Source organism: Osmerus eperlanus, chromosome 14 (assembly GCF_963692335.1).
Source record: "Osmerus eperlanus chromosome 14, fOsmEpe2.1, whole genome shotgun sequence".
Taxonomy (NCBI): Eukaryota; Metazoa; Chordata; class Actinopteri; order Osmeriformes; family Osmeridae; genus Osmerus; species Osmerus eperlanus.
The window spans coordinates 4,811,496-4,839,195 of record NC_085031.1 but is presented as its reverse complement, the minus strand read 5'-3'; the positions used below and the strand labels follow the sequence as shown (position 1 = coordinate 4,839,195).

At 49.3% G+C, this 27,700-nt stretch overlaps 1 protein-coding gene across 1 annotated transcript in view; it reads left to right on the top strand.

The window, feature by feature from the left end:
- The window catches only part of notch1a (notch receptor 1a), a 145,446-nt gene extending 118,076 nt beyond the window's left edge, over positions 1 to 27,370 (top strand). Inside the window, exons 33-70 of the mRNA XM_062477417.1 lie at positions 4,248 to 4,283; positions 4,366 to 4,410; positions 4,669 to 4,722; positions 4,854 to 4,907; positions 7,119 to 7,172; positions 8,170 to 8,223; positions 12,151 to 12,204; positions 12,385 to 12,429; positions 12,759 to 12,803; positions 13,593 to 13,646; positions 14,607 to 14,660; positions 15,918 to 15,971; positions 16,493 to 16,546; positions 16,762 to 16,815; positions 17,094 to 17,201; positions 17,470 to 17,523; positions 17,700 to 17,807; positions 17,994 to 18,047; positions 18,145 to 18,198; positions 19,102 to 19,158; positions 19,295 to 19,348; positions 19,622 to 19,675; positions 19,787 to 19,840; positions 20,501 to 20,554; positions 20,675 to 20,782; positions 20,881 to 21,096; positions 21,255 to 21,308; positions 22,005 to 22,067; positions 22,252 to 22,305; positions 22,416 to 22,451; positions 22,568 to 22,585; positions 22,714 to 22,749; positions 22,862 to 22,888; positions 22,973 to 23,026; positions 23,266 to 23,434; positions 23,995 to 24,104; positions 24,368 to 24,586; positions 24,733 to 27,370. Coding sequence (XP_062333401.1) covers positions 4,248 to 4,283; positions 4,366 to 4,410; positions 4,669 to 4,722; positions 4,854 to 4,907; positions 7,119 to 7,172; positions 8,170 to 8,223; positions 12,151 to 12,204; positions 12,385 to 12,429; positions 12,759 to 12,803; positions 13,593 to 13,646; positions 14,607 to 14,660; positions 15,918 to 15,971; positions 16,493 to 16,546; positions 16,762 to 16,815; positions 17,094 to 17,201; positions 17,470 to 17,523; positions 17,700 to 17,807; positions 17,994 to 18,047; positions 18,145 to 18,198; positions 19,102 to 19,158; positions 19,295 to 19,348; positions 19,622 to 19,675; positions 19,787 to 19,840; positions 20,501 to 20,554; positions 20,675 to 20,782; positions 20,881 to 21,096; positions 21,255 to 21,308; positions 22,005 to 22,067; positions 22,252 to 22,305; positions 22,416 to 22,451; positions 22,568 to 22,585; positions 22,714 to 22,749; positions 22,862 to 22,888; positions 22,973 to 23,026; positions 23,266 to 23,434; positions 23,995 to 24,104; positions 24,368 to 24,586; positions 24,733 to 24,879 — 2,673 coding nt within the window. The 3' untranslated portion in view covers positions 24,880 to 27,370. The remainder of the gene's footprint in view (positions 1 to 4,247; positions 4,284 to 4,365; positions 4,411 to 4,668; positions 4,723 to 4,853; positions 4,908 to 7,118; positions 7,173 to 8,169; positions 8,224 to 12,150; positions 12,205 to 12,384; positions 12,430 to 12,758; positions 12,804 to 13,592; positions 13,647 to 14,606; positions 14,661 to 15,917; positions 15,972 to 16,492; positions 16,547 to 16,761; positions 16,816 to 17,093; positions 17,202 to 17,469; positions 17,524 to 17,699; positions 17,808 to 17,993; positions 18,048 to 18,144; positions 18,199 to 19,101; positions 19,159 to 19,294; positions 19,349 to 19,621; positions 19,676 to 19,786; positions 19,841 to 20,500; positions 20,555 to 20,674; positions 20,783 to 20,880; positions 21,097 to 21,254; positions 21,309 to 22,004; positions 22,068 to 22,251; positions 22,306 to 22,415; positions 22,452 to 22,567; positions 22,586 to 22,713; positions 22,750 to 22,861; positions 22,889 to 22,972; positions 23,027 to 23,265; positions 23,435 to 23,994; positions 24,105 to 24,367; positions 24,587 to 24,732) is intronic.
- Positions 27,371 to 27,700: the final 330 nt, after the last annotated feature.

Here is a 27,700-nt window from a genome sequence, read left to right as displayed (position 1 = left end):
CCCTGCATGCTAGCATCAACAGTTCCCGTTGGTCAAACCAGTGCTCTCGCTGTCCAAAAGAAGTGTTGCTTTTTGCCCTTTCTAAAGCTTATGGTCAAAAGATTTGTATCTTGTTGACTTGAAAATCTAGACTGGAATGTTGTGTAATACAGATAGATAGATGGAGTAACAGATGGATGGAGTAATAGATGGATGGATGAATGGATAAGCAGCCATCCATTCTTTCAGTGACACAGATCATTGTTGCATAAAATCCGCTGTGTCATGATGCAGTGATTATCTGTGCTGTTATGGGACTTAAGGGAGTTTAGTGTGTGAATGCTCTCCTGTCACAAAACTCTATGGAGGATTTGCTGTAAAAAATGCTGATAATCAGCAAAAAGAAGAGATATTCCACTTATTGATTTCTCTCTCTTTCTTCTCTCTCTCTCACTCTCTCTCTCTCTGTATTAACAGGGTGAAGTTGGGCTTCCTGGCGAGCAGGGCGAGCTCGGGTTTCAGGGAGACAAGGTAAACCCTTCTCACACACACACACACACACACACAGTATGAATACAGGATGGTCCCACTGGAGAACTGTTCAGCCAGATGTGATCTGAAGCCCCTGATGTAAAGCTCCCTGCCTCCATCTCTCGGTCACACACACACACACACAGACACACACACACACAGAGAAACACACACAGACACACACGCAGGCACACACACAGACCCTTTATATCACAGAGAACAGAGAGGTCTCAGAAGACACAGGAGATCTTAACCAGAGCATGCATGTCTAATGGCTGGATCAGCTCCTATAGACATCCATGGTTATATAGGTCCTATGGGATTACAGGTTTATATTGGGCCATAGACATCCATGGTTATATAGCTTCAATATCATCCATGTTTATAGCCCCCACATACATCCATGGCTATATAGCTGACACATGTGACTGAAATACTTTACTGTGTGTGACGAGCTCTTCACAGTGTGTGTGTGTGTGTAGCTATTAACTGTGTGTGTGTGTGACAACCTTTTTACCGTGTGTGTGACAGAAAGTCTTTGCTGTGTGTGTGACACAGGGCATCCAGGGAATTCCAGGGTTACCTGGACCCAGGGGGAAGCCCGGCCTACAGGTGAGAAGTGCCCCCCCCCCCCCCCCCCGCTACCCTGTGAGTCTCTCTCCTCACCCTCTGTCATCGTGATCATGACCGCTGCTGGTGTCGTCCTCTGCTGTTGAATTTTAGGGAAGGACAGGAGAGAGAGGTCCTGACGGAACGCCTGGGCCACCAGGCGCCGAGGTCAGCGCACGCACGCACGCACACACGCACGCACGCACGCACTCACACACGCACTCACACACTGTAAACACACCTATTTATACACATATCAGAACATATTCGGGATAATAATAATAAAGGAGTTTGATACGAAATGAAACACGTTGTTGATATATTTGTCACGCTTTGAAAAACAGGGTTTTCCTGGTGACATGGGCCCCCCTGGAGAGAACGGTTTAGAAGGTCCCAAGGTAAAGAGAACCTTCCTGTTTGACCGCTTTCTTTTGGGGACTTTCATTGTCATTGTGTATCATTTATTTTATTTAACGTTCAGCCATCAATATTGGATGTTTCTGTATATATTGGGAGTTTAACTGTTCACTAACCTGATGGTTGTTTGTAATGACATGAATGAGGACAGATTAATGAACATCTTAACAAAGTTGCTGTGTTTTCCTGCAGGGGAAGATGGGATTGAGAGGATTACCAGGACCTAGAGGGGTGCCCGGACTAGAGGTAGAAGTAAACCCCCGCCATTCACACTCGCACACACGCCATATGCACGTGCACACCCTAAACCTACCTCCTTCATCTGAAGGCTAGCCCTTAAGGCTAGCCCTCTTCTGTTGTAATGTCAACAGCTGTGAATACGACCAGCAGCTACCACCAGTGTTCCATATGCAATAAAGCATCCATACTAATTATGACATCGTACCCATTTCCAGGGAGAAGAGGGCCCACTCGGACCACCAGGGCCGACAGGACTGGAGGTGAGTCCTGATTGGATGCAGGCATCCTGGGGGGGTGGAAAGTACACTGATAGGACAAAGATGCTGTTTTGGGGGAGGTGAAGTGTGTGGTGATTGGATTAGGATGTTTTGGCAGAAAGGCCTGGGCATGCTGATTGGATAAAGACGTTGTTTGAGGAAGTTAGGAGAGGCGTTAGCAGGAATCAATGTGAGCGTCTGGTTTTCATTCAGACTGAGCTCTTTATCTCAGTCAGGCCTCTGGCTCCTGTTACACACTCACTTCTCACTAACTCACTTCTCACTGAATCATTACCTGCATGTGTGTGTGTGTGTGTGTGTGTGTGCGTGTGTGTGTGTGTGGTTGCCTGGCCTGTGGTTGTCTCCCCACACTTTCAGGGATTGTTCTTACTTCAGACGAAATGTGCGGTTAAGAACAGATTGACTAAATTCATTAGCATGCCATGAGGCGTGCAGAGTTGCAGAGTATCACAGTGTTTACTTTCAGTTGAAAAGCCTGTTGTTAGCAGAACAGTGGAACACCAGCTTGGTGGTGACGATCCTGCAGCATGTGCTTGTGTAACAGGCAGAACTGAGTGGGGGATGAGTCGGTCAGACTCATGGCAACCACAGGCTGAAATGTGAACAAAAAGCCTATCAGAAAAAGAGAGCTTTTTCATCATCTTTCAGAGCTACAGTCTAACTGTTGGAGGTGTTGCAACTGAGTCGCCAAATTGACTAGTGAGCGGATACTGCATTACCTTTTCTTGGCCACTGGGTGGTGATGGTCGCTATGTCCAGTTTGACGTTAACTGTTACCGAGGAGTGTAGGGCAATAAACCACGTGCTTTGTTTTTAGCATGACAGCTCTAAGATGCTTCTCTTTCTCCTACAGTCTTTGTGACTTTTTCTCTCTGGTACCTATCTTCAGTTCTTCTTCCTTTTCCCTCTATCCTCTTTCGTTACCTCTCTCTTTCCTTTCCCTTCTTCCCCCATCCTCGACCTCTTCCTCCCTCCCTCCGTCTCCCGGGGGAAGTGATGTTTGGCTGGTGCTCAGAATCTCGAGTGATCCCTGGCTGTGAGCCACACAGCTCTGCTCCTTCTGAGCTTCACCTAACATCTGTCTGCTATCCTCATTACCCAGTCTCTCTCTGTCTCTCTCTCTGTCTCTCTCTCTGTCTCTCTCTCTGTCTCTCTGTCTCTCTCTCTGTCTCTCTCTCTGTCTCTCTCTCTGTCTCTCTCTCTCTCTCTGTCTCTCTCTCTGTCTCTCTCTCTGTCTCTCTCTCTGTCTCTCTCTCTGTCTTTCTCTTTCTCTCTGCCTCTTTTTCCTCCCTCTCCTCTCACTCTCTCTTTCAGTCCTTCTCTCTCTCGCTCTCCCACTCCCTCTCTCGTTTTCATTCCATCTCTCTCTGTTTCTCTCCTTTTCTTTTTTCCCCCAGTGTTCAGTGGCTGACTTGGGCTCACAGATATAAATCTAAATTGGTGAACTGAGAGGTAGGAAAACACAGTGCTGCGGTCAGCTTCTGGATGGCCATATTTAAATAAATACTTCACCAAATCCATAGTAATACTCACATTACTGCAGATGCTTGCTTTTACGTTCTGACTGAATTACGGAGTGAGTTTTTTACAGTTCCTGGAGAGCTGGCCTGAAACTACATGGGAGTTTTCTCTAAGCCATTGAAAGGCATTGTGAGTTTTTGGGCCTTGGACAAAAAAGGCGTTTCGAAGCCTGAGTTAGTTTTGTGAAACAACAATTAGCCTGCCGCTAACCATCCCAGAACTGAGGAACAGGGGAGCGTCATTTACAGTCGCTGGCTGAGCTGTCCTGTTTCCTGCCAGACTGTTAGGACCTGGTAGGACGAGCCAGACCTTCTCTGAGCTGGAGCCTGCAGAACACTGCTCTTCTCCTGGAGGAACACTAAGCCTCTATAAATCTGGGCTGATTTCTAATTTATAAGACTGGGTGTGCCTGATTTAACTTACTATGTAAGTGCAAAGAAACAAATAGATCAGTCTTAGTAGTACCGACCAAGAGACAAATAAAATCCTGCTTTCAAATAAAGGGGGGAACAAATTTATTGAATTACAAGGCCGGCCTTGAGAAACCAATGACCTGTGGCCTTATCTGCAATATCTGGTGTTGTTTTGAGTCCTACAGTACAGAATCAGCTACAGTCAGGTAACCGTTTCCTGTTTCTTGTTTCCTGTGCTCAGGGCAGAGTCGGCAGGAAGGGCTTCCCTGGCAGTATTGGGACGGAGGGGGTCAAGGTGAGCAATCACATTGTTACACACAGAAGGAACCTTCACAGACCCCCTGTCTTGTGTGTAATGCATGTCTGTCGTCCTTCAGGGGGAACTGGGGATCACAGGAAAGGCAGGACCCATGGGTGAAAGGGTAAGGATGCGCTGGCATTGACGAGCCCTACAGGGCTTTTGGAATGAGATGTTGAGGACAAGGGATCCAGTCCTGAACCAGCACGGTTGCTCTGGAACACTTATAACTATGGTCCCCGGACCCTCGTTCTCTGGATGTAACCTAACCCAGCCATCACAAGTCCTCACGCTTGTCTATTGGCCAGTTATGGGATCCTGTTTACACCTAACCGTGTTCATACCTTGTCGCCAACAAGCGTGTGTGTATGTTTCCCTTCAGGGTTTGGTGGGCTTCATTGGGCCTGTGGGAGAGATGGGGCTGGCAGGAGAGAAGGTGAGACTCCCAACCTGTCCTGTGACCTTTAACCTGTCCGACCGATCCTCCAACTCTCAGGCTTCGGTTAACAATGTTTGTGCGTCTGTTTGAAATGACCAATGGTCATGTCTGTGATTGTACATTTCCAGGGGGATCGAGGCGAGATGGGCCTGCCAGGACCGCCAGGAGAAAAAGGATCAAACGTAAGAGCTGTCTGTCTGTCTGTTTGTCCGTGTCTGTCTGACCATCTGTCTGTCTTTTTTTTCAGTCATTTGTCTGTCTGTGTGTTTCTGCCTCTGTCTGTCCATCTGTCTGTCTGCCTGTCAGTCCTTCTCTCTGCTTGCATGGACTTCGGAGATGTGCGTTGGTAGAGGTGGGGAGGGGCTACCAGGGCGAGGGGGGGGGGGAGGGGGGGTTAACATGCGGGATGGGGGAGCATTATGGCGGCATGAGATTAAGATGTCAGTGTTATTCCCATGGGAATACGTGGCTCAGTCTCTGAGACAGAGAACATCTCTGTACAGTAATGCACAGTAAACACACACACACACACCTCTGCTATACAGTGTTGGTTCTTAGAGGCTCTGAGAGGTCAGAACCATCAGGTTCATTTCTGGAAAGGGTTGTGTGCTTTTCCATCCCTCTTTCCCAATTCTTACCTCTCGCTGTGATCCCCAGAACAACAGCCTCTAGGTTTATAGCCTTCATATAATGTGATCTATGTGCGTGCCTGGGAAGTGATGCAGCGCTGTGGTCTGCTGGTCTGTGACAGTGAATGTCTGCTCTGAGAGGAGAGGATGAATGGGAGGCGGCCGTCATTCAAGTCAAACGCACCGCCTGCTTTCCTGCTGGCCCTTGGCCAATGGGAATCCTCCGAGGCCTGACTTAGTCACACACCAGGAAGTGCTGGCCAAGTCAGCTGCATGCACACACACACAGCATGAGGAAAGGACCTCCTCATGCTCTAATGTATAGCAGAATGCTGACCTGGATGGTTCTGCAGTCAGTCTGAGATAGAGAACTCACAGAGTTTATTGCCTGTAGCAACCTAGGTCCTGTTCATGATCTGAACGAACTACTGTGTAGACCTGGGTCAGATACCATCTGAAAGTACTTTAGTAGCACTTGATGTAAGTAACATTCTACTGCCAATCCCAAAGGCTCAGTTGATAAATGCTATCTATAGGTCCAAAACTAACACACCTTAACGCCATAGTAATGCTATTGTAGTGTAGTATTCCTGTCAATGAGACTGGAATGTCTCTCTCTCTCTCTCTCTCTCTCTCTCTCTCTATCTCTCTCTCTCTCTCTCTCTCTCTCTCTCTCTCTCTCTCCTCTCTCTCTCTCTCTCTCTCTCTCTCTCCCTTCCTCTCTCTCTCTGTCTTTCTCTGTCTCTGTCTCTCTCTCTCTCTCTCCCTTCCCCTCTCTCTCTCTCTCTCTCTCTCTCTCTCTCTCTCTCTCTCTCTCTCTCTCCTCTCTCTCTCTCTCTCTCTCTCTCTCTCTCTCTCTCTCTGTCTCTCTCTCTCTCTCTCTCTCTCTTCTCTCTCTCTCTCTCTCTGTCTCTCTCTCTCTCCCTCTCTCTCTCTCTCTCTCTCTCTCTCTCTCTCTCTCTCTCTCTCTCTCTCTGTCTCTGTCTCTCTCTCTCTCTCTCTCTCTCTCTCTCTCTCTGTCTCTCCTCTCCCAATAGTCTGTAGAGTGATTCTGCAGTGCTCAGAGTGGTTCAACAGATGTTTCCACCATAGAAACCCCACACAACAGCCGTGGGTTCATGACATTACTGTGACCAACCTGCCACCGCCATTCATCTGTATGTGTGTGTATTTTCTGTGGTTGTGTCTGTCTGTGTGTGTCCTGTGCGTGTGTGTGTGTGTTTGTGAGTGAGTGTGTTTCTCCCCCTTGCATAAACCCAGTCACTCCCTAATATAACTGAGTTGGATATGTTGGCTTGAGTGTTAATGAGCCTAGCTCTCTCTCCCTCACTGGAATGCTCAGCATTGTGCAGGGAAGCAAGGTTCTGAACACAATCCAGGCCCCCTTCTCTGAGCCATACAACCAATTGCGCTAATCAAATATGGGCTATTGGCACATTATTCAAATAGAAAACACACAGCCTCTCTTTCCTTCACACATACACACACACACACACAGAAAACACACACAGACGTGTTCAAACATAAACTACTCAGACACACACACAGAGAGAGATGTACAAACACAGAGAATACACGCTCACGCAAACAGTAAAGGCACATCCCCTTCTGGAGTGTTTGTAATCTTTAGTTTCTTGGCTATTTTCTGGTTTCAGCTGGAACCTGTTGGATGTGTTTTAATAACTCACAGTTAATCAACTTTATGCCCCTGATAATGGTGCTTAATCCATCTCTATCACTGTTTGTGTGTGTGTGTTATTGCAGGGACACCCAGGGACACCAGGTGAAAGTGGGCCCTCCGGGCCACCAGGAAATCCGGTAAGTCAGTCAGTCTCTTTCTCTCTCTCTCTCTCTCTCTCTCTCTCTCTCTCTCTCTCTCTCTCTCTCTCTCTCTCTCTCTCTCTCTCTCTCTCTCTCTCTCTCTCTCTCTCTCTCTTTCTCGTTTCCACCCCCCGCCCCCTTTCTCTCTCTCTCTCTCTCTCTCTCTCTCTCTCTCTCTCTCTCTCTCTCTCTCTCTCTCTCCTCTCTCTCTCTCTCTCTCTCTCTCTCTCTTTCTCTCTCACCTCACAGCTCAGACTATCTGTCTGCCTGCCTGTCTACCTGTCTGCGAGCTTGCCTGCCTGCCTGCCTGTCTGCCTGCCTGTCTGTCTGTCTGTCTGTCTGTTTCACCTGTTTGCCTGCTTGCTTGCTTGCCTGCCTGCCTGCCTGCCTGCTTTCTTGCTTGCGTGACTAGGCTGCTTGGCTGTGAAGATGATCAGAGCTGGCAGCCACCTGCTGTAGCTGCATATCCCCCTGCCACTCAAACCTCCAACACCTCCTACCAATTAGACCCTCCACCTCCACCTACCCCCCCGCCTCGCTGCTGTTTCCCCCTGGCCCAGAGCTCCTCGGTGGGCTGCCATTGTGCCTGGGTCTGGGCCGAGCTCTGGAACAGGCAGGGGGCCACGGAGGTACCAAAACAAACATAAACACTGGGCTCGGAGGGGCAGTGTGTGTGTGCGTGTGCGTGTGTGTGCGTGTGTGTAAGCCCTGAGCAGCTCAGAGGGGTTCACAGGAGCAGGGTTCCTGACCAGGATCTTTAATTGGGCAGGGTGACATCTAACAACAAACCCTAGAGTGTGTTCTGAGGGTCAGAGTGGGTGCACAGGAGGGACGAAGGGTTGGGGTATGTGTGTGTGTGTGTATGGGAAGAGAAAAGGGAGGAATGGAAACAGGGTGGCCAGATGGGAGGGGGACACTGCCGTCTGTCAGGCCTCATATTTGTTTGATCTCCCTCCCTCTCGTCTTCCTCCCCTTTGTCCTGTCACTTGTGCAGGGAACCCCTGGATCTCGTGGGCCCATCGGTACCAGAGGACCCAAAGGCAGACGGGTAAGACACACGCTCTCATAACTCCCCCTCCTCTCTTAGCTTCTGGGGACTACAGGGGAAGGGACTGTGTGTGGGTGTGCATATGCGTGTGTGTTGGTGTGAATGTGTATTGTATACAATAGTGGTGTGGGTGTGCAGGCATTTGTATTGTGTACTTGTATGTGTGTGTGTGTGTGTGTGTGTGTGGGAGGGAGGGAGGGAGGGAGGGGGGAGGGAGGGAGGGAGGGGGGAGGGGGGGAGGGGGGAGGGAGGGAGGGAGGGAGGGAGGGGGGATGCAGCTACCGCTGAGCCAGAGGGCGATGTTGCGATATGACCTACCGAGCCGGTGATGTCATATCTGTTTACTGGCCGTGGCTAGGGTCAGAGCATTGGGGAGGCGGTGCCATGCTGTACTCTCTCCTGCACCAGTCAGAGCTCATTAGAACTCTTGGAAGCGCTCCATCGAGCAGACGGACAACAATGACTCGTTAAAACGGCTGTTGACGTTGCAGCTTAATGTTTGTCATGGAAAATGTGACGTCCTTGCCGGGGATAATTGTGACAGGCAGCCAGTGTTCCTGCAGACTGGAGGCAGACCCTTGAATAAACTGATAGAGAGAAAAGGGTCCCGCTAGGGTTCTGCTGTGGGAGAACCGTCTGGTGTATCCTCAGAGAATCATTCCTCATAGAACACCGTATTGCCTCAAGGGTTCTGGTTTAGGGTTTTATGCACGTTTTTTCAGAGGGTCGTAGGTAGGATGGAAGTCGTGCCGTTGATGATGAAGATGAAGAACAATGACGCGTGCCCTGGGGAGAGGACGATGATTTGCGGTGAACGGGAGGAATGTCGTGATGGAGGGAGGACATGATGGAGAGAGGATAGGGGTGCTGAAAGATGAATTGTGCCAAGGGGGTGGAAACATGGCCGCCAGGTTTGGCGCGTTCCTCGCAGTATCCAGCCCCCCCCTCCCCCTTCACCCCTCAAGTCTCCCCCAGCTCCTTTCAAGGATGTCCGCTGAGCTGCACTCATCTACTGTCTGTCTGCCCAAACACTTGGCAAGACACACCAGTCTCTGTGTCTGAGCCTTCCTTGGAAGAAGGAAGAAGGGCCTGGTTCGGTTCAGACTGGACACATACACACACATATCCTAAGCTGTACTTCCAGTCATTGCTAATGCGAGCTGTTTCCCCAGCTGTAAATCTGATGGCCGCACTCTGATCGGGTGATAACCTGTAGCCAGGAGACCTTAGACACTGTTTCAGACACACGCATTCACACACACACATACATACACGTACACAAAGACAGCACACACACACATGCGCGCACAAGTGTAGACTCTTTGAGGAGTTTGAGACAATGCAGAGATCAGCCTTAACCCCGACCCCAGATAAATGCTCTTACCTGGGGTTGATCTACTGTTATAGTCGGCTGGCCTGTCTGCCTCTGTTAGGCTCTCCAGCAGAAACGACAACCAGTCAGTGAGGGGCAGCTTGCCTCATAAGAGTTTAATCCTGGACTTCATTCCAAGTTCATGGTTTCAAGAAAGCTTTCATGCTGCCCTTTTATGGAAAGGCCCAGTCCTTTTGTATATGTGTATGTATGTAGGCCGTAAGTGTGGCTGAACAGGGTGTCAGTTCTGGGACACCACCACGGTAAACTCACACAGCTAATGAAGCACTGGAGGAACCAAGATCACGGGACATTTCTTTCTCTCGCTTCCCCTCTATCTCTCGCTCTCTTTCTCTCTCTATCTTTCTCTCCCTCGCTTTTCTTTCTCTCCTTTCTTCCCCACTCTAGGCATTCCTTGTCCTTTCTTTTCCCCATCCCTCCCTTTCTCTCCCCACTCCCTCCCCTCCCCCTTTCCTCCTCAATCTCTCTCTCTTTCTCTCTCCCTCTTCCTCTCTACGAGTGATCACCGCCATGTTTTATGTCTGATGGTTCCTCCTGACTGACCCACAAATCTGCTGCTAATCGCTTCCATATTGTAACTCTCTGATGTCATCATGGCTTCTCTCCTTCTCGGTGGTCCGTCCATACCGCGTTGAGTTGTGTGGTTGTGTTGTGTCGTTGGGTGCTTCCAAATTCTTTGATAATTCTCTGAATACATTTTAGTGTTCATAAAGACCACCACGCGGGGGGAAAGATAAGCATGCAGGCGTCTCAACTTCTTGTGGGTTGCTAGTGGTGTCTGGTGATTCCGAGTGGTTTCCACTGGATTACAGTACAACACAAAGTAGGATGTCGACCAAGCTGCAGTTGAAGTTGGGAGTCTGTTGGCTGAGCGGTGAGGGAATCGGGCTAGTAATCCGAAGGTTGCCAGTTCGATTCCCGGTCATGCCAACTGACGTTGTGTCCTTGGGCACACTACTTGCCTCGGGGGAATGTCCCTGTACTTACTGTAAGTCGCTCTGGATAAGAGCGTCTGCTAAATGACTAAATGTAAATGTAAGTTGAAGCGCAGCGGAGGGGCGGGGCAGTCCAGAGGGGCGGGGCAGTCCAGACGGGTGGTGGACAGCTAGACAGGAGAAACCCGGACTCTAAAGAAGCTACATGGTCGTGATGGCGTACGCTCATCCAGCTGACCCCAGACAGCCAGACTGACTGTGTGACACAGGCTGATGTGTCAGAGGCACGACACCACCTCATCGGGACAACTTCCGGATTCAGGACGGGTGTGACGATGGCTGTTCATCCAAAAGCTGTGACCAGTCTTACTGGCCTTAGCTCTGTGTGGAGTGGGCTTCAGCCTGCAGCTGTAGATCCCAGCTGTAGGCTGTCCCTCACCCAGTCCTCCAGAGATCTCATAGTACTTCCAGAGCTATACATTCCCCATAGTTAGCTGCTAGGGAATGTATGCAGATGAGAGAAGAATGAGTCTTCAGTGTGGTTCGTCTGGGCCGGCTGGGAGGACGCAGATAAATGGTTGTCCTGAGAAATATGATGTTCTGGCTAGCAGTTCCCATAGAGCTGTCATCTATCAACAAACTATTATCTGTTATTCTGGCCAACAGCGACCCTAGTTCTGCCATCAGACCAGTGATTCAAAACTCTTATTCCTGCTAAAATTGCCCGCGGGATTGCAGTCTATCAATGGTCTGTAATCTGTTCTTCAGGTTAGCAGTGTTAGATGTCAAATCCTTCCTGGGTGGCGGTGATGGTACTGTAAGGTTAAGGTGCCCATACGTGCACCAGGATTCCAATCTGTCTGTGGACAGACGTCAGATGCAACAGGGACCGGTGGCTTGCCAACAGCCCCTGGCATCGTGGAAGGAAGCCTCCCACATAGGTGCACATGCTTAGCAGATGGATTCCACTGTACTGTACTGTACTCTGATGTAGTGTAGACGGACTGGGCCGGGGGTTGGATGCTGGTCTGTCGTCTCCTCGGGCTGTCTCTCATTCATCACCTCTCCTCAGTGCTCAGGGAATCTGGCTCAGAGGATCTCTGATCGATTATGTTTGACAGATGAGCCGGACAAACCCAAACAAACTGACTGTCGTGGATTTGTGTGGATGTTCGAATGCGTGTATGTGTGTGTGTGTGTGTGTGTGTGTGTGTGTGTGTGTGTGTGTGTGTGTGTGTGTGTGTAGTGAAGAGGAGGAGGTCTAGAGCCCTCTCTTCAGATTGTAACCATGTGTATCTCTGGCACCCCACACACAAACACATACACACACACAGTATTATGAACACGCGCATAAAGAAGCTCTTACAGTAGGCCACGCTAATTGTTCAGTGCACAGCTAAAAGGAAGACTACACACACGTACACACACACACACACACACACACTTGCATTCATACACAAACACACGTACCTTTTGTCTTCTACACAGAGAGGAAAGAGACCCACCGTGCCTGACTGAGCGCAAATACTGACTGTGTTGTGCCTCTCGGGCTGTGCACCAGTGCCCTCTACTGGAGAGTGACAGATGTTTGTGTTTCAGGGTGCAAGAGGCCCAGACGGTCCAACAGGCGACACAGGGTTAGAGGGCAAGAAGGTAAGAGGCCTGCCTGGGTTCAAAGTTCATATCACTGTAGGTCATCTCATGGGTCAGGCACTGTGGGAGTCCAATCACTGAGAGGAACGTGATTGTGTCTGTCCGTCTGTGTGCGTTCTGCTCGTGCTCTCCTCTTCCATCCTTCTCTCTCATTCCTTTCTCTCATCCCTCTCTCCACAGGGTCTTGATGGTCCTCCAGGAAAAATGGGATTCCCGGGAGAGCAGGTAAATCTCTCTCTCTCTCTCTCTCTCTCTCTCTCTCTCTCTCTCTCTCTCTCTCTCTCTCTCTCTCTCTCTCTCTCTCTCTCTCTCTCTCTCTCTCTGTATCACTCTCTATCAATCCGACTCCTATAGTAAATTACTAGCTGTACTTTGTCTCCAACAAAGTACAGCTAGTAATTTTCCTTGTTCATGGTACTGCAGTGTGCCTTGTGTTGGTCCCAGATGGCTTGTGTCCTTTCACTGCGTGTGTTTAGAAACACTATTGGTGTGAGCAGAGATCCGGCTCTGTTATGATGCGGTTGAAGCTCCACATGTTTACGTTCTCTTCACAGGGGAAGATTGGAGAGTCGGGAGAAGCTGGGCCTCCAGGGTTCCTTGTAAGTCTTTCATTCTCTCCCCTCCCCTCCCCTCCCCTCCTCTCCTCTCCTCTACCCTCCCCTCCCCTCCCCTCCCCTCTCCTCTCCTCTCCCCTCAACTCCATTCCCCATTCCCCTCCTCTCCCCTCCCCTCCCCTCCCCTCCCCTCCCCTCCCCTCCCCTCCCCTCCTCTGCCCTCCCCTCCCTTCCCTTCCCTTCCCCTCCTCTCCTCTCCTCTCCTCTCCTCCTCACATCTCAGATAACACTAACACACCACGCTTATGCCTTTTATAGCAGGTGCATATCATACGACAGCACGTTCTGCCTAATCCAGTCCAAGTAGTAGTCTGAGCTGTGTGTCTCTCTGTGTGTGTTACTGTGTTATGGAAGTTATTGTGTTAACGTGTTGCTGCCTAAATGATGTGTGTGTTTATAGTGGCGAGGATGTTATTACATTCGAGTGTCACACAAGATGAAGGCATTGTTAATGTTGACTGTTTTTCTTTAGGTCCTTTTCCTGTCGCTCAGCTTACTCTCTTTCCGTGTGCCTATTTACATCTCTGTGTGTGTGTGTGTGCGGGGCATCAGGTGGTTGAGCGGTGAGGGAGTCGGGCTAGTAATCTGAAGGTTGCCAGTTCGATTCCCGGCCGTGCCAAAATGACGTTGTGTCCTTGGGCAAGGCACTTCACCCTACTTGCCTCGGGGAGAATGTCCCTGTACTTACTGTAAGTCGCTCTGGATAAGAGCGTCTGCTAAATGACTAAATGTAATGTGTGTGTTTTCTGAACCTCTCCGACCTTCTGTCTGCAGGGTATCCAAGGACCTTCTGGACCTCCAGGAGACAAGGGAATAGTGGGCGAACCAGTGAGTCTCTTTCTCTTACCTTTCTTGCTCTCTCTTTCTCTTCCTCCCATCCCTCCTGCTCAGGCCTGCAGCTGTTCTCAGTGACAGAGCCCATTGTTCTCAGGTACTGACATTGACCTTAGTGGAGTCACAGAGCCATATAGAGTTGGCCCCTATCAATACACACCATTCAGGAAGCTGGCCCCGTTTCAATGCAGGTCATACTGGAAGCTGGCCCCGTTTCAATGCAGGTCATACTGGAAGCTGGCCCCGTTTCAATGCAGGTCATACAGGAAGCTGGCCCCGTTTCAATGCAGGTCATACAGGAAGCTGGCCCCGTTTCAATGCAGGTCATACAGGAAGCTGGCCCTGTATCAATACGGTCAAACATGATGCTGTCCCTTTACCAATACAGGTCAAACAGGAAGCTGGCCCCATATCAACACAGGTCATACAGAGTTTAAGGACATCCTCACCCTAGCGTAACCTTGAGTCCAGAGAGGTGACTCCTGAGAATCCCAGAAGGAGAGAATATGTTTTGTCTTCCATTTTGTTCAATGGAGGGACAAGGAGGGAGAGAGAGAGTGAGGGACAAGTTGGGAGAGAGAGAGTGAGGGACAAGGAGGGAGAGAGAGAGTGAGGGACAAGTTGGGAGAGAGAGAGTGAGGGACAAGGAGGGAGAGAGAGAGTGAGGGACAAGTTGGGAGAGAGAGAGTGAGGGACAAGTTGGGAGAGAGAGAGTGAGGGACAAGTTGGGAGAGAGAGAGTGAGGGACAAGTTGGGAGAGAGAGAGTGAGGGACAAGGAGGCAAGGAGTACAGATGGTGAATGGGACTGATCTGGCAGGTTTACAGTTAGCTGAGACACACATGGCGTCCTGACAGTGATGTGGGACGTGTTGCTGGCTCATGTTTCACTGGCGTGGTCGTAACTCTGTACATGTGTGTATGTGTGTGTGTGTGTGTGTGCGTGTGTCCAACAGGGACCCCCAGGGCCACCAGGGACAGTGGGACCACTAGGAGAGATTGGTCTGAAGGTGAGTTCTTGTCTCTGTGTGTGTTCATGGAGCTAACTGATTTACTGCCGAGCAGACAGCTGTTCACCTCACAACTGAATCCTTCATGATATCCGATTCGAAGGATCTTCTCAATTAAACAAATGAACGGAAACAGAGGCGAGGAGAGCCAAACCTTGAGTAACACTCTTCTTTCTGTGCTCTGCTCCACTTCTGCCTCTGCTTTCTCTCTCCCTTCTTCTTCTGCCTTTACTCTGTCTTTCCCCTCTTCTCTGTCATCCTTTCCCTTTCCTCTCTCCACTCCCTCTCCACTCCTCCCCATCTTCCTTTTTTCTTCTGCCTCCTCCCTCCGCCTCATGTTCCTTCTCTTCCACCTTCTCCTCCTGCTCCTCCTCTTCCATCTTCTGCTCCTGCTCCTCCTCTTCCATCTTCTCCTCCTGCTCCTCCTCTTCCATCTTCTGCTCCTGCTCCTCCTCTTCCATCTTCTGCTCCTGCTCCTCCTCTTCCACCTTCTCCTCCTGCTCCTTCTCTTCCACCTTCTCCTCCTGCTCCTCCTCTTCCATCTTCTCCTCCTGCTCCTCCTCTTCCACCTTCTCCTCCTGCTCCTCCTCTTCCACCTTCTCCTCCTGCTCCTCCTCTTCCATCTTCTCCTCCTGCTCCTCCTCTTCCACCTTCTCCTCCTGCTCCTCCTCTTCCATCTTCTCCTCCTGCTCCTCCTCTTCCATCTTCTCCTCCTGCTCCTCCTCTTCCATCTCCTCCTGCTCCTCCTCTTCCACCTTCTCCTCCTGCTCCTCCTCTTCCACCTTCTCCTCCTGCTCCTCCTCTTCCATCTTCTCCTCCTGTTCCTCCTCTTCCACCTTCTCCTCCTGCTCCTCCTCTTCCACCTTCTCCTCCTGCTCCTCCTCTTCCATCTTCTCCTCCTGCTCCTCCTCTTCCATCTTCTCCTCCTGCTCCTCCTCTTCCACCTTCTCCTCCTGTTCCTCCTCTTCCATCTTCTCCTCCTGCTCCTCCTCTTCCATCTTATCCTCCTGCTCCTCCTCTTCCACCTTCTCCTCCTCTTCCTCCTCTTCCATCTTCTCCTCCTGCTCCTCCTCTTCCACCATTCCTGCTCCTCCTCTTCCACCATCTCCTTCTGCTCCTCCTCTTCCATCTTGTCCTCCTGCTCCTCCTCTTCCACCATCTCTTCCTGCTCCTCCTCTTCCAACATCTCCTCCTACTCCTCCTCTTCCACGTCTGCCATCCTTCTCCTCCCACCTCCTCTTTCTCCTCATCTACCAGGGTCCTCCGGGCAAGGTTGGAGAGTCCGGATTGCTAGGCGAGCCCGGAGAGAAGGTAGGCTCTCAAACGCACTCTCTCTCTCTCCTGGTGTTTTCAAGCAGAACTCTCTTACTGGAACTCTTGTAAGGCCCTAGACCCACACAGTGCGTGCAAACACGCACTCGCATACACCCACACCCATACGCAGAACACTAACACTGCTCCCTGCTTCTCCATTATAAAACCCCTCAGTGTGTGGAGTCTCGTTGCCCCCACTCCCACCTCCCAAGCCTATCCTGAAGCCCCTGGTTAACCGCCCCAGGAGGCCTGTGAAGCAGACTGGGGTCCCTGTGAAGACGACAGGCCCCTAGCCATAAACCATACCAACCACAAGCCCATAACTGTAAAGCATGTAGCCTCTAATCACCCAGCCTGCCTGCCAGATCACCCAGCCACTGTTGTACCATCATTTGTCCTCCTGTCACTGATTGTCCTCCATCTTTAAATGGACACTTTGTTAAACATGTGGTCTGTCAGTGAAAACATGTGTGCTGCCAATTTATGGATAATATACTATCTGTGTGTGTGTGTGTCAGGGAGCTCTTGGAGCCGCTGGGAACATAGGAGAACAGGGACTAGTAGGACAACGGGTCAGTATTACTGATGTACTGAACATCTGAACTCTCATTGCTGCTGCAGTCTTATCAGTTCAGACTACTGTATTTTACTACTGTATTTTATAATGGAAACTCTTCCTATAAGGCCTACTGTGTTTGTGCGTTTGTATGTATGTATGTGTGTGTGTGTGTGTGTGTGTGTGTGCGTGTGTGTGTGTGTGTGTGTGTGTGTGTGTGTGTGTGTGTAGGGAGAACCAGGGCTGGAGGGAGAAGCTGGGCTTTCTGGTCCTGATGGAACCAAGGTAAAGCCTAACTGAATCGCCGACTCACTCTTTTAATCCAAAGATTTTCCCCTTGTGGCCAGTTAGCTTCTCACACGTAAGGTTCTTTACACATCTTGTTCATCTCAAATCTACAGCAGCAGTTCAAATAGACTGTACTCTGGTTAGATAGATGTGGTTGATAGCTAGAGAGATGTTGTTGTTGTTCTTGCACCGGTTCTTGAAACAAAACTGTTCCTTGTGCGTCTGTGTGTGTGGTGTGTGTGTGTGTGTGTGTGGTGTATATTTATGTGTTCTAGGGTGAGAAGGGTGACATGGGGCAGGAGGGAGACAAAGGAGAGAAAGGAGAAACTGGACTGAAGGGAAAAGAAGGTCCTCCTGGAGATCCTGGACTCACCGGCGTTCGAGTGAGTGGCCAGCCTGGCAACCCAATCTGGCAACATACCCAACCACCTAACCTGGCAACATACCCAACCTGGCAACACACTCAACCCCCTCCCCAACCACCCAACCTGGCAACACACCCAATCTAAACCTAAGCCTAACACACCCAACTACCCAACCTGCAACACAGCCAGTCTTGTCCATTCTCTTGAATGAGGAACTAAAAGTGTCAAATCGCTTTGAGTAGAAACAGAACACAGAAAAGCAACTTTCTGCCTGTCTCCTCTCCAGGGTCAGGAAGGCAAATCTGGCCAGATTGGTGAGCGAGGCAAGCTGGGACCAAAGGTATTTTCAAACACTCCCTCAAAACCCCCTCATAACACTGGCGTTCCAACAAAAAACATCACTGTTGAAACCTGTCTCTTCGTTGGTTGCTAACACAAACGAGCTGTTAACCTATCCTGTCAGTCAGTTCAGTCTGTGAGCGTGTTCTATCTTTCCCATGATGCCTGTGTGTCCAGGGAGCCAAAGGTCACCAGGGTCACCTGGGGGAGACTGGAACAGTCGGGAAGACGGGACCAACTGGATTTGTTGGGCCAAAGGGCTCAAGAGGAACCATTGGACCTGTGGTAAAGTAGACCATTCTACAATATACAAACATATAACAAAACAGCCTTCATGAACCAAGCCTAGGTTTCAATGAAAATGTAGAGCAACACTGAGTTGGCTATACTCTTGGGCCTGTGAGTGTGATGAGTTTATGGAAGATTTGGGAAAGACTGGCTCAGTCATGTCCTGTTGTCTTCTCTTCTCAGGGGGCCCCAGGTAGAATGGGTCAACAAGGGGAGCTAGGTCTGGCTGGTTATGAGGTAAGTTCACCCGTTGTTTGAATAATATATTACTTTTGATCTGTCCTATGTATGCAGAGTTTGTCACAGGGTCCATTGTGTGTGTGTGTCTATGCAGGGTCACCAGGGACCCCAGGGCCCAATAGGGCGTCCAGGACCAAAAGGTGAAAAGGTACACCTCCCTCACTTGATGTCTAACCCCCTCCCTTCCACCCCCCACCCCCGCACATCCATATCCCCCAGCTCCATCAACAGGCTATATTCCTCAGGCCTCCTTTTACCTGCTTGAGATATGACACCTTCCTTCTTTAGTCCCTGAGCTCAGCTAATGGGATTGGACAGGTGAGAGCGTCTGCTCCTCAGCACAGCTAACCCTCATCTCCTCACGTCAAATTACGTCCTTCCTGTCCCTGCCCTGTCGGTCCCATTGAGTTCGAACGCCCAACAAGACCAGCAGACTTTTTGTGCGACCTCAGTGACCTCTCTGTCTGCCCGAACTGTTTCTGAACCCTGAAACGACACAGGGGTCTGAGTGCTGTTGACATCCGCTAAAACCTGCTTCAGATGTAGCTAGCGTCTCTACAGCCATACCAGGCTAGCTTGGCACTAGTCACTGAACCGCAGAATCAGCACTGCATGCTTCCCGGTTTACACCCAAGGAGAGAGGAAAAAAAAAAGAGAGCTAGAGAGACAGAGAAGAGAACAAAAGAGTAGGAGAAGGCGAGGACGCGAGAAGAAGAAGGAGAAGCAGGCATCTGGTTCTTATACGCTGGCTGGTTCCTCCTGTCTCCTGCGAGGAGGTGTTTCTTCATTTTGACCATGTGGATGCAGTTAGGACCCTGCGCATGCTAGCCACAGTGCAGACACCACTCTGGTTCAGATGATGTTTTATCGCCCCAGCTCAGCACGCTGTCAGCGAGTGGTGGTGTTGTCCAACTGTGTCTATACCATCTGTAACGGAACAACTGATCTCAATCAATCGTGGAAGAAACAAAAGAAACAAACATTCGCATGTGCCATCATCGGCCATATGCTAATAATGATAACATATATCCGTCTCTCTCTTTCCCTTTAGGGTGAGCAAGGGGATGATGGGAAGGTGGAGGGGCCTCCTGGTCCTCAGGGTGACATCGTACGTTCCTCTACTCTCACTCCCTCCCTATCTCTCTATCCTCTTCTCACTGTCCTCCTGTTACTTTCCCTTTGAATTTACTATGAGTGGGGCGTTCACGGTGTGTGTCTCCTGATCATAAATCTGTGTATTCCAGGGTCCACCAGGCAACAGGGGGGAGAGGGGCGAGTCGGGGGACCCAGGATACATAGTAAGTCGGCCCAAAGTGCCATTCACCCATTATCGTTGGACTTAGATCCAGACTTAGATTAGATTCATACTGATTAATGAATATTTTAATTGTTATAAAGGCCAAATTGGTATTTCTTTTGTACTTTTATCTTCCAGTTATGCTCTTTTAATCATGTAGACAGGGCTCTCCCTCTTGGAAAGGATATAAAGGAATAAAGACATTCACAAATAAGTTAAATAAATACCAGGTTAAATGAAAGACTGTCGGTGCTGAACTTTGACCTCTCCACAGGGTCAGCCAGGTGTGGATGGAGACAGAGGCAAGCATGGCGCCACCGGCCTGCCCGTGAGTGATGGTTTCCACTCATGTTTTCAGACGCTGCACCTGGATCAGTGTGAACATGGCTGGCCTGTGTGGTCGCTCTGCTCATCTCTGCTCTCTAATCTGATGTTGCAGGGTCACGCTGGACCTCGCGGACAGCAAGGCCCCAAAGGAGCCAAAGGAGATCTAGTAAGGGTGTCAAAATAGCATGGCTCGGATGAATGTGTGTGTTCAGGGTGTGTGCATGTGCGTGTGTGCACGTACTGAATGTGTATGCGTGTGTGTGCATCCTCTAACCTCCTTCTGGCGAAGTGTGACAGTGTTGATGTTCAGTCCATTTCTCTTGCTCTGCTTTAGATCAGAGTCAGTCCAAACCTCCAGTCTGTCTCATTGTTCTTCCTGTCAACACTCTGCATTGATCCCCCCCCCTTCCCCCCCGCGAGCCCAAATGCAATCTAATCCACTCAGGATGGAGACCTTCGCTACCCACAAACACATGGGTGCATTTGTCACGGCACAAATATTGACAGGGCTCTGTGGAACCCTAGTCGACTGTGGCTGTCACCTTCACTGTGTGCTTTGAAGTCTGAGTTAGAATTGTTATTGTTTTACTATTGCAACCCTCTCAACCACTTCTCTCCTTTTTCCTGTCTCCTTTTTCTTGCTCTTTCCTGCCTGTCTCGCTCCCTCTCTCTCTCACTCCTTTTCTTTTCTCTCTCTTCCCCCCTCTCTCTCCCTTCCCTCTCTCTTTCCTTCCGTCTTTCTCTCTTCCTCCCTCTGACCTTCCCCACTTCTCTCTTCCTCTCTCTCGCCCCGCCGCCCTCTTTCCCTCCACCTCGTTCACTCCAGGGTCAGAAGGGCAAGCAGGGTCAGAGAGGACAGAAGGGGACCCGAGGAACTCTGGTAAGGAAGGAGGCATGCCCTGTCCTGTCTGAGTCCTTCTCGCTCCCTCGCGCTCCATCTCATTCGGTTCTCAGTGGTTCCGACTGCATCTCATCCCTTCTTCCTTCTCCTCCTCCCCAGGGTGTGATGGGCCTGCCTGGTCCGAGGGGCGTGGTGGGCAGAGAGGGGCAGGAGGGCGCCCCGGGGTCGGACGGAGCTCCGGGGAAGGACGGGAGCATGGGCGTGCCGGTGAGACAGGATGATGTGGTATTCCCAGTGGTGAGGGTGAATGTGCGATACTCCAACATCGTAACGTGAGCGGTCCGCTCTCCGTCTCTCCACCGCAGGGCGAGCAAGGGGACGACGGGGAGTTTGGTGTACCTGGCAACGCCGGTGCCCGCGGCAAGTTGGGCGGGCCAGGGTTGCCGGGTGAGCAGGGAACGTTCGGACCCAAGGGAGAACGGGGGCTCCCGGGCCAGACCGGCTCCCCAGGGAAGAGGGGGTTCAGAGGAGGGATGGGCCTCCCCGGACCACAGGGGGACCAGGGGCCCAAAGGACAGCCGGTAGGTTGGGATGGAACCACAGCTCAGCCCAAAGGCTCCGGTTCAGTTGTGTAATTGTGAGGACTGTTCAGTCCCCTTCAGCATCCTTCTCGTTGTTCTGTGTGTGGCTGGTAGTAGTAGGTGGATGCTTGAGTAACGGTCTGTCATCTCTGCTCCAGGGTGATCCTGGGGAGTCAGGATTCCCAGGAATTTTGGGAGTGTTCGGTCCAAAGGTAGGTAGACAACCCTCGACTTGAAACTGCAGGTTTGTCATAAAGACTTCACCGTAAACATCACCACAAAAACGAATGACCCAGCAACCCCATCCTCAAGTTGGGTGAAGGTGAAGTAGAGATGTGAGAAGGGGAGGAGGAGAGGGTGAGGAGGGGTGAGGGGGAGTTGGAGGAAGAGAAAGAGAGCAAAGAGGATTAGGAAGAAAGAGAGCGAGGGGGTGAGGAGGGAGAGGAAGAGAGAGAGTGGAGAATTATGGAGTGAGAAGCAGAGAGAGAGAGAGAGAGAGAGAGAGAGAGAGAGAGAGAGAGAGAGAGAGAGAGAGAGAGAGAGAGAGAGAGAGAGAGAGAGAGAGAGAGAGAGAGAGAGGGTGTGGAGGGCGAGGTTTTGTCATAGCTATTCTACAGTAGTAGCTGTCTTCCCTGGGGGAGAGCTAAAGCAGGAGAAGATTTGTAGCCTTTCCGAGACCCCATCTCATAAACACCCCTGGCTCTGCCCCTCACACTGCAGTAAACCCTCTTCACAGGACCAAACACAGCTGTTTAAGGGAGTGGGGGGGGGTGGGTGCTGTGTATGATTTATAATATATGGAGTTGCAGTGTCAACACGTGACGCTGTCTGAAGTAAGCGTGTTGTGTGTGAAGGAGGCGTGTTGGGTGTGAAGGAGATAACGATGTACATGTCTGTGTTGTTGGCAGGGGCCTCCAGGGGACTTTGGGCCCAAGGGCATACAGGGACCTAAAGGACCACAGGGGACCGTGGTAAGAAGAACGAAAGCACAGATCACTCCAATATGACTACTAATATCTCTCACCTTCTCACAATCACGCCCTCTTGACTTCCATCTCCCTATCTTTCTCTCCCCCGTCCCCTCTGTCTATCCCTCCCTCTGTGGATGGATGTCCCCATGTGATGGTGAATAAAGTCTTCTCTTCTCTTCTACAGGGCAGAAGTGGAGTGACTGGTCCCATGGGCATTATAGGACCTGGTGGCAGCACAGTGAGTAGTTGACCTACTGTTCCTGTTCTGCTACAATGCATGTCTCTCTCCTCCTCTCATCCCATCTTCATTCCTGATTCCTGTCTAACGGTAAACATGCCTTTCCTCAGGGACCTAAAGGAGACAAGGGCAGCCGTGGAGAGATGGTGAGTGTTTCAGACCTGCAGAACCAGCCTCACATGAGCTATGGAAGAAGCATCTACCATATCCATACGATGAACCTGACATGAATTTCTTTGTCTTCTTTGTCTTCTCTGAACAGGGGATACAAGGCCCCAGGGTATGTGTGCGGTCTGGTGTATTGTTCAATTACACAATGACAAGATGCTCCCTTTGTTCTGAAAACAGGTGTTCAATCATAGTGTAGCTGGAAGATAACATGATAGAGACGTTTGTTTTGTCTCATAGGGTCCTCCTGGGCCTCGCGGACCTCCAGGACCCCCAGTAAGTTCTCTACTGTCTGTTGTTCTGTCCATGTACACTGTTGTGTTGATTTGAGAAAATCCCTTACTTCAGGTGTGTGTTTAAGTTACGTGTTTGTTTTCGCTCTCTCCAGGGTCCTCCCGGTATCCCTCTCTCATTCGTAAGTCTGTTCATGCCATCAAACATCCGTATCTAAGACATCACTGGATCAGGCCAGGTGTAACCATGAGTGTGTGTGTTTCAGAGAGACGAGGGGCTGCAAGTGTTTGTGGACTCTCACTCTCCACTCAGGACCGAGGTCAGTCAGAGCTGCACAGACAGTCACAACCGTGTTATCAGTGTGTTAATCATGATCTAGAATTTACTCATGAATATTGTGTGTCAGTCAGTCAATTCATCTCTTTCTGTTTTTCCTTTCTCTTTCCTTTTTTCGCTCCACATCCCTCTTTATCTTTGGCGCTCTTCATCTGCCTCTCTCCAAACCTGCTTACTCTATCTTCTCCCTCCCTCCTTTCACATCTGCCCCTCCATCTGCAGAGCAAGCCGCTGATGGACCTACCCATGTTGGATCAGGGCACAGAGATCTTCAAGACCCTCCACTACCTCAGCAGCCTGGTCCAGAGCCTGAAGAACCCACTGGGCACCCGTGACAACCCCGCACGCATCTGCAGGGACCTCCACAGCTGTGAACAGAGGATGAACGATGGTGAGAGAGAGAGAGAGAGAGAGAGAGAGAGAGAGAGAGAGAGAGAGAGAGAGAGAGAGAGAGAGAGAGAGAGAGAGAGAGAGAGAGAGAGAGAGAGAGAGAGAGAGAGAGAGAGAGAGAGAGAGTACACTCTTGACACTTTGTTGTTACCACATGTTCCGGACGATACAGACTGTTATTCCTTATGTTGTTTTTGAATATTGTTGTTGATGTATGGTTGTCTGTTATTGTGCGTCTTGCTTTGGCAATACGGTTGAAATGACTGTCTTGCTAATAAAGCTGAATTGAATTGAATTGAGAGAGAGAGAGAACATGTTTGTAAGAGTAAGAGAGAGAGAGAGAGGGAACATGTTTGTAAGAGAGAGAAAGAGATAGAGAGAGACATAGAGAGAGAGAGAGAGAGCGAGAGAGACATAGAGAGAGAGAGAGACATAGCGAGAGAGAGAGAGAGAGAGAGAGAGAGAGAGAGAGAGAGAGAGAGAGAGAGAGAGAGAGAGAGAGAGAGAGAGAGAGAGAGAGAGAGAGAGACCCAGCATTGATCGTAGTTCTTTTCTTCTCAGGCACTTATTGGGTCGACCCAAACCTTGGCTGCTCCTCAGACACAATAGAGGTGTCCTGCAACTTCACAGGAGGAGGGCAGACCTGTCTAAGACCCATCACTGTCTCCAAGGTACTGAATCAGCCCAGAAACACAGTTAGGAACCCTGAGAAGCATCCTTCCAAATAAACATAACACCGTAACATCAAATATTTGTTCTACTCAACAATGTTCTCTGAGGGTTCATCTTGGACTACAATGCTTCCTACGTGTCCAGAATTCTTGAAACGACTCACATTAACCCAATATCATTGCAAAAATACTTCTAGAACTTTGTAGAAACATTACTCTGAAGACCTCACCAAACTGACCACCGGTTCTGATTGGCTTGGCAGTTGGAGATGAGTGTGGGGCGTGTCCAGATGAACTTCCTGCACCTGCTGAGCTCCGAGGCAGTGCAGCACGTGACCATCCACTGCCTGAACATTTCCATCTGGAGGACCTCCCCTGACCTGCCACCTTCCCAGGAGGCCGTGCGTTTTAGGGCCTGGAGCGGGGAGATGATCGAGGTGGGGGGAGATCTAGAGCCCTACGTTCTCGAAGACTCTTGCTGGGTATGGACTGCCTGTTCCACTCTAGATGTTCTAAACTAGATGTTCTACACAATGTTCCAGTTTCTCCTTCTCTCATCTCTTTGGAAACTACAATTCCCAGAGAAATGCTCTACTGACTATTTTGTATGTATGTGTGTGTATTTCAGATGAAGGATGGCCGTTGGCACCAGACCCATTTCCTGTTGCGTTCCCAGGACCCCCAGCTTCTCCCTGTGGTGAACATCTACAACCTGCCCCTGACCACGCCCGGATCTCACTACCACCTGGAGGTCGGACCTGTGTGCTTCCTGTAAGGCAGCCCAGTGTGTGTGCGTGTTTGTGTAAGTGTGTGTATGTGTGTGTGTGTGAGCAGGGACGGACCCTGACCTCTCAGACACCCCCCCTCCCACTCTCTCCCACCCTGACAAAGCATGGTCCAGAAGGGACACCCGCCTCCCCCACACATCACCACCTCACCCCACACTGCTACCCCCTTCTCTCATTAGACTGATGTAACAGAGGGAGGAGGTGAGGGAACAGGGGGCATGGATGAGGTGGAAGAAGATGAACAGAGAAGGAAGAGGAGTGGAGTTCTCGAACTAGCAGTTCCTCAAAACAAAGGCAATGCATCCTTCCAGCTGTTCAGGGAAGGGTTGACCCCCCAAGCAGGCTGTGGATGTGTGCTCGGAGACCACGCTTGAAGCCCCACACACATTCCCTCTCTGGAACAATGCCAGGTCGAGGGAGAGTCAGGCCAAGTCAATACTGCCAACTCCCCTCCCTCTACCGAGAAACTTATAGTAAATTATTATACAGTGTGTACTTTTAATTACAAAGGAACAACATTCTGTTCGAGACAATAATTCAAGTAATTGGGAGCAATTAAATGTACATATATATGTATTCTTATTCTTTAACGTTTAAACATGTATAACTTCATGTAAAGAAATAATCTTCAAGTGCAATAGAAAATATAAAGATAGTTTTATATTATATTCCAGACGTTGTCGGATAATGTCCATTCAGGGGTGCTGTTTATTCATTTGTGCCAGAGGTGCTCGTCCTATCTCCCCCCCCCCCCACCCCCCCCCCTCTCTCTCTCACTCTATCTTGCCTGTGTGAATCTGGACAGGGAGACCCTGCACCTTTTCTTTGGTAATGTCAAATTAGCAGAAAGCACAAAAACAGAATCCCTATAAGAAAACTTTACATGTTTCCCAAAGGTGCAGGACCCCTTCTCTCTGTCTGGCGAGGTCAGCCAAGGAACTGATTTAAAGTCAGTTTGGTCATTTCCCTATGCATGGTAAAGGTTAGAACTCTGGGAGGGTCAACTGGTCCTATACCAGTGCCATATGCCAGTTCATACCCAGAACTAGAGTTCTTGCTCTTGCCAAAGATAGATAGATACTCATAGCCCCCAGGATCACATCCCCTCTAGCTAGGCCCCATAGGATCACATCCCTTCTAGCTAGGGCCCATAGAATCCTATCCCTCTAGCTAGGCCCCATAGGATCATATCCTATCCCTTCTAGCTCAATAGGAGAAGGTATGGAAGGAGAAGATCACACCTCTGCTTGGTCTCCTCCCCGTCCCACAAAAACATGGTGCTGGTCTAAGTTGTTCATGTTCTTAATAGTCAAGTGAGAACGGGAGTCAGAAGTATAACAAAGCAGGACTGAAGCGGTGCTATCCACCTAGTCTGAGGTGCTACGGTAACCTGGTGCTCTTACAACAGGTCACACCACTCTGCCAAAGCAAACAAACACACACATCCATGTCACCAAAGTTCAGCATCTGTAATGCACCCTACATAGATAGATGTGATAAAAGATCAAATAACTGAATAGATAACTGGATGAACTTGTCCTTAACATTCAGTTAAACTTCTGCCACAAAACCAAACCAACTTGACATCAACACTCTGAGAAGAAAATGTTTTATTTGAAAGGAATATTGGAGAAATATTGAAGAACATTTTTGATTATTAATTGTGTATCCATTCATAAAAAGACAGGGTTTGATGTTTTCATTTTTTAAACATGGCATTATCAGTTAATCTGTACAAATCCCACCAATGTAGGTAATATTTTACAGATAGGGATGATTAAATAGGAAAAGCCTTTCGTTAATATTGAACACAAATGTGTATAATTATACAAGCCGTGTTGTATACAGTGGATCCGCTCTTGCTAATTTAATGTTATTTAAATGTTGTTTTACCGTGGTTGCCGAATGAGCAAGGCTCTCTTTGTCAAAGCAATGAAAGATCTTTTCTCTGATAACTTTATGTATCAGTTTGCCCAACTGGTCTTGGAGTTTATAGATTTGTATTTTATGTGTAAATTTGGGGCTCCAGAGAACAAATTTATTGCAATGTTTATTGTCGTTTATTTTTTTAATTTTTGTTTTGTCCTTCTCAGATTATTTTTTCTCTCTATGATAATCAAACATGTACTGTACCGGCTATAACTAGTGTTTTTAAAGAAACTTATGTCAATATGTGAAAGTTCTGTTTTTGTAAATCAGTTTAAAACGTTCAAATGATTTAAGAATACCTCACAGTTTTACACATTACTCTGAGGAGCCATTCTCTGGTGCCTGTGTACTCTATTTCCTTCTTGGAAAACATTTGCCAAATATCTCACAACTCTCCATGTCAGACTATTACAGGTGCCATTATACATTTGTCTTTCCCTTGCATTTTTATGTACAATGTTCAGTTGTTCAATAAATACTTTTTAAACTGGGTTTGGACCTGTTGGTTTAAACACTTGCATACCCAATAAAAATATTTCTTTTTCTACAGCTTGCAGTGTCGCTATTTGTCCACTAGGTAGAACCAATGTCTTATTTTATACAGTTGGGTGAGTTGTCGCTTTATGAACAATTTCTTCATGAAATAAAATGTGGTGTTTATCTGGGACAGAGTAGTTAGATGTAAAGGAGCACAAGCGGTTTGATACAGTCATCCCCCTGACCCTCTCAGGCAGCATCAACCAATTACTTGCAGTGACGTCACAGACCTTTAGTCGGAGCATGGCCAAGCTAGTGTAAATGTAGCCTATATGTGTTAATTTTCTAGCAGCAAAATAATAATTTGCTTATTTACGACATGTAATGATTTGTGTTGCACAT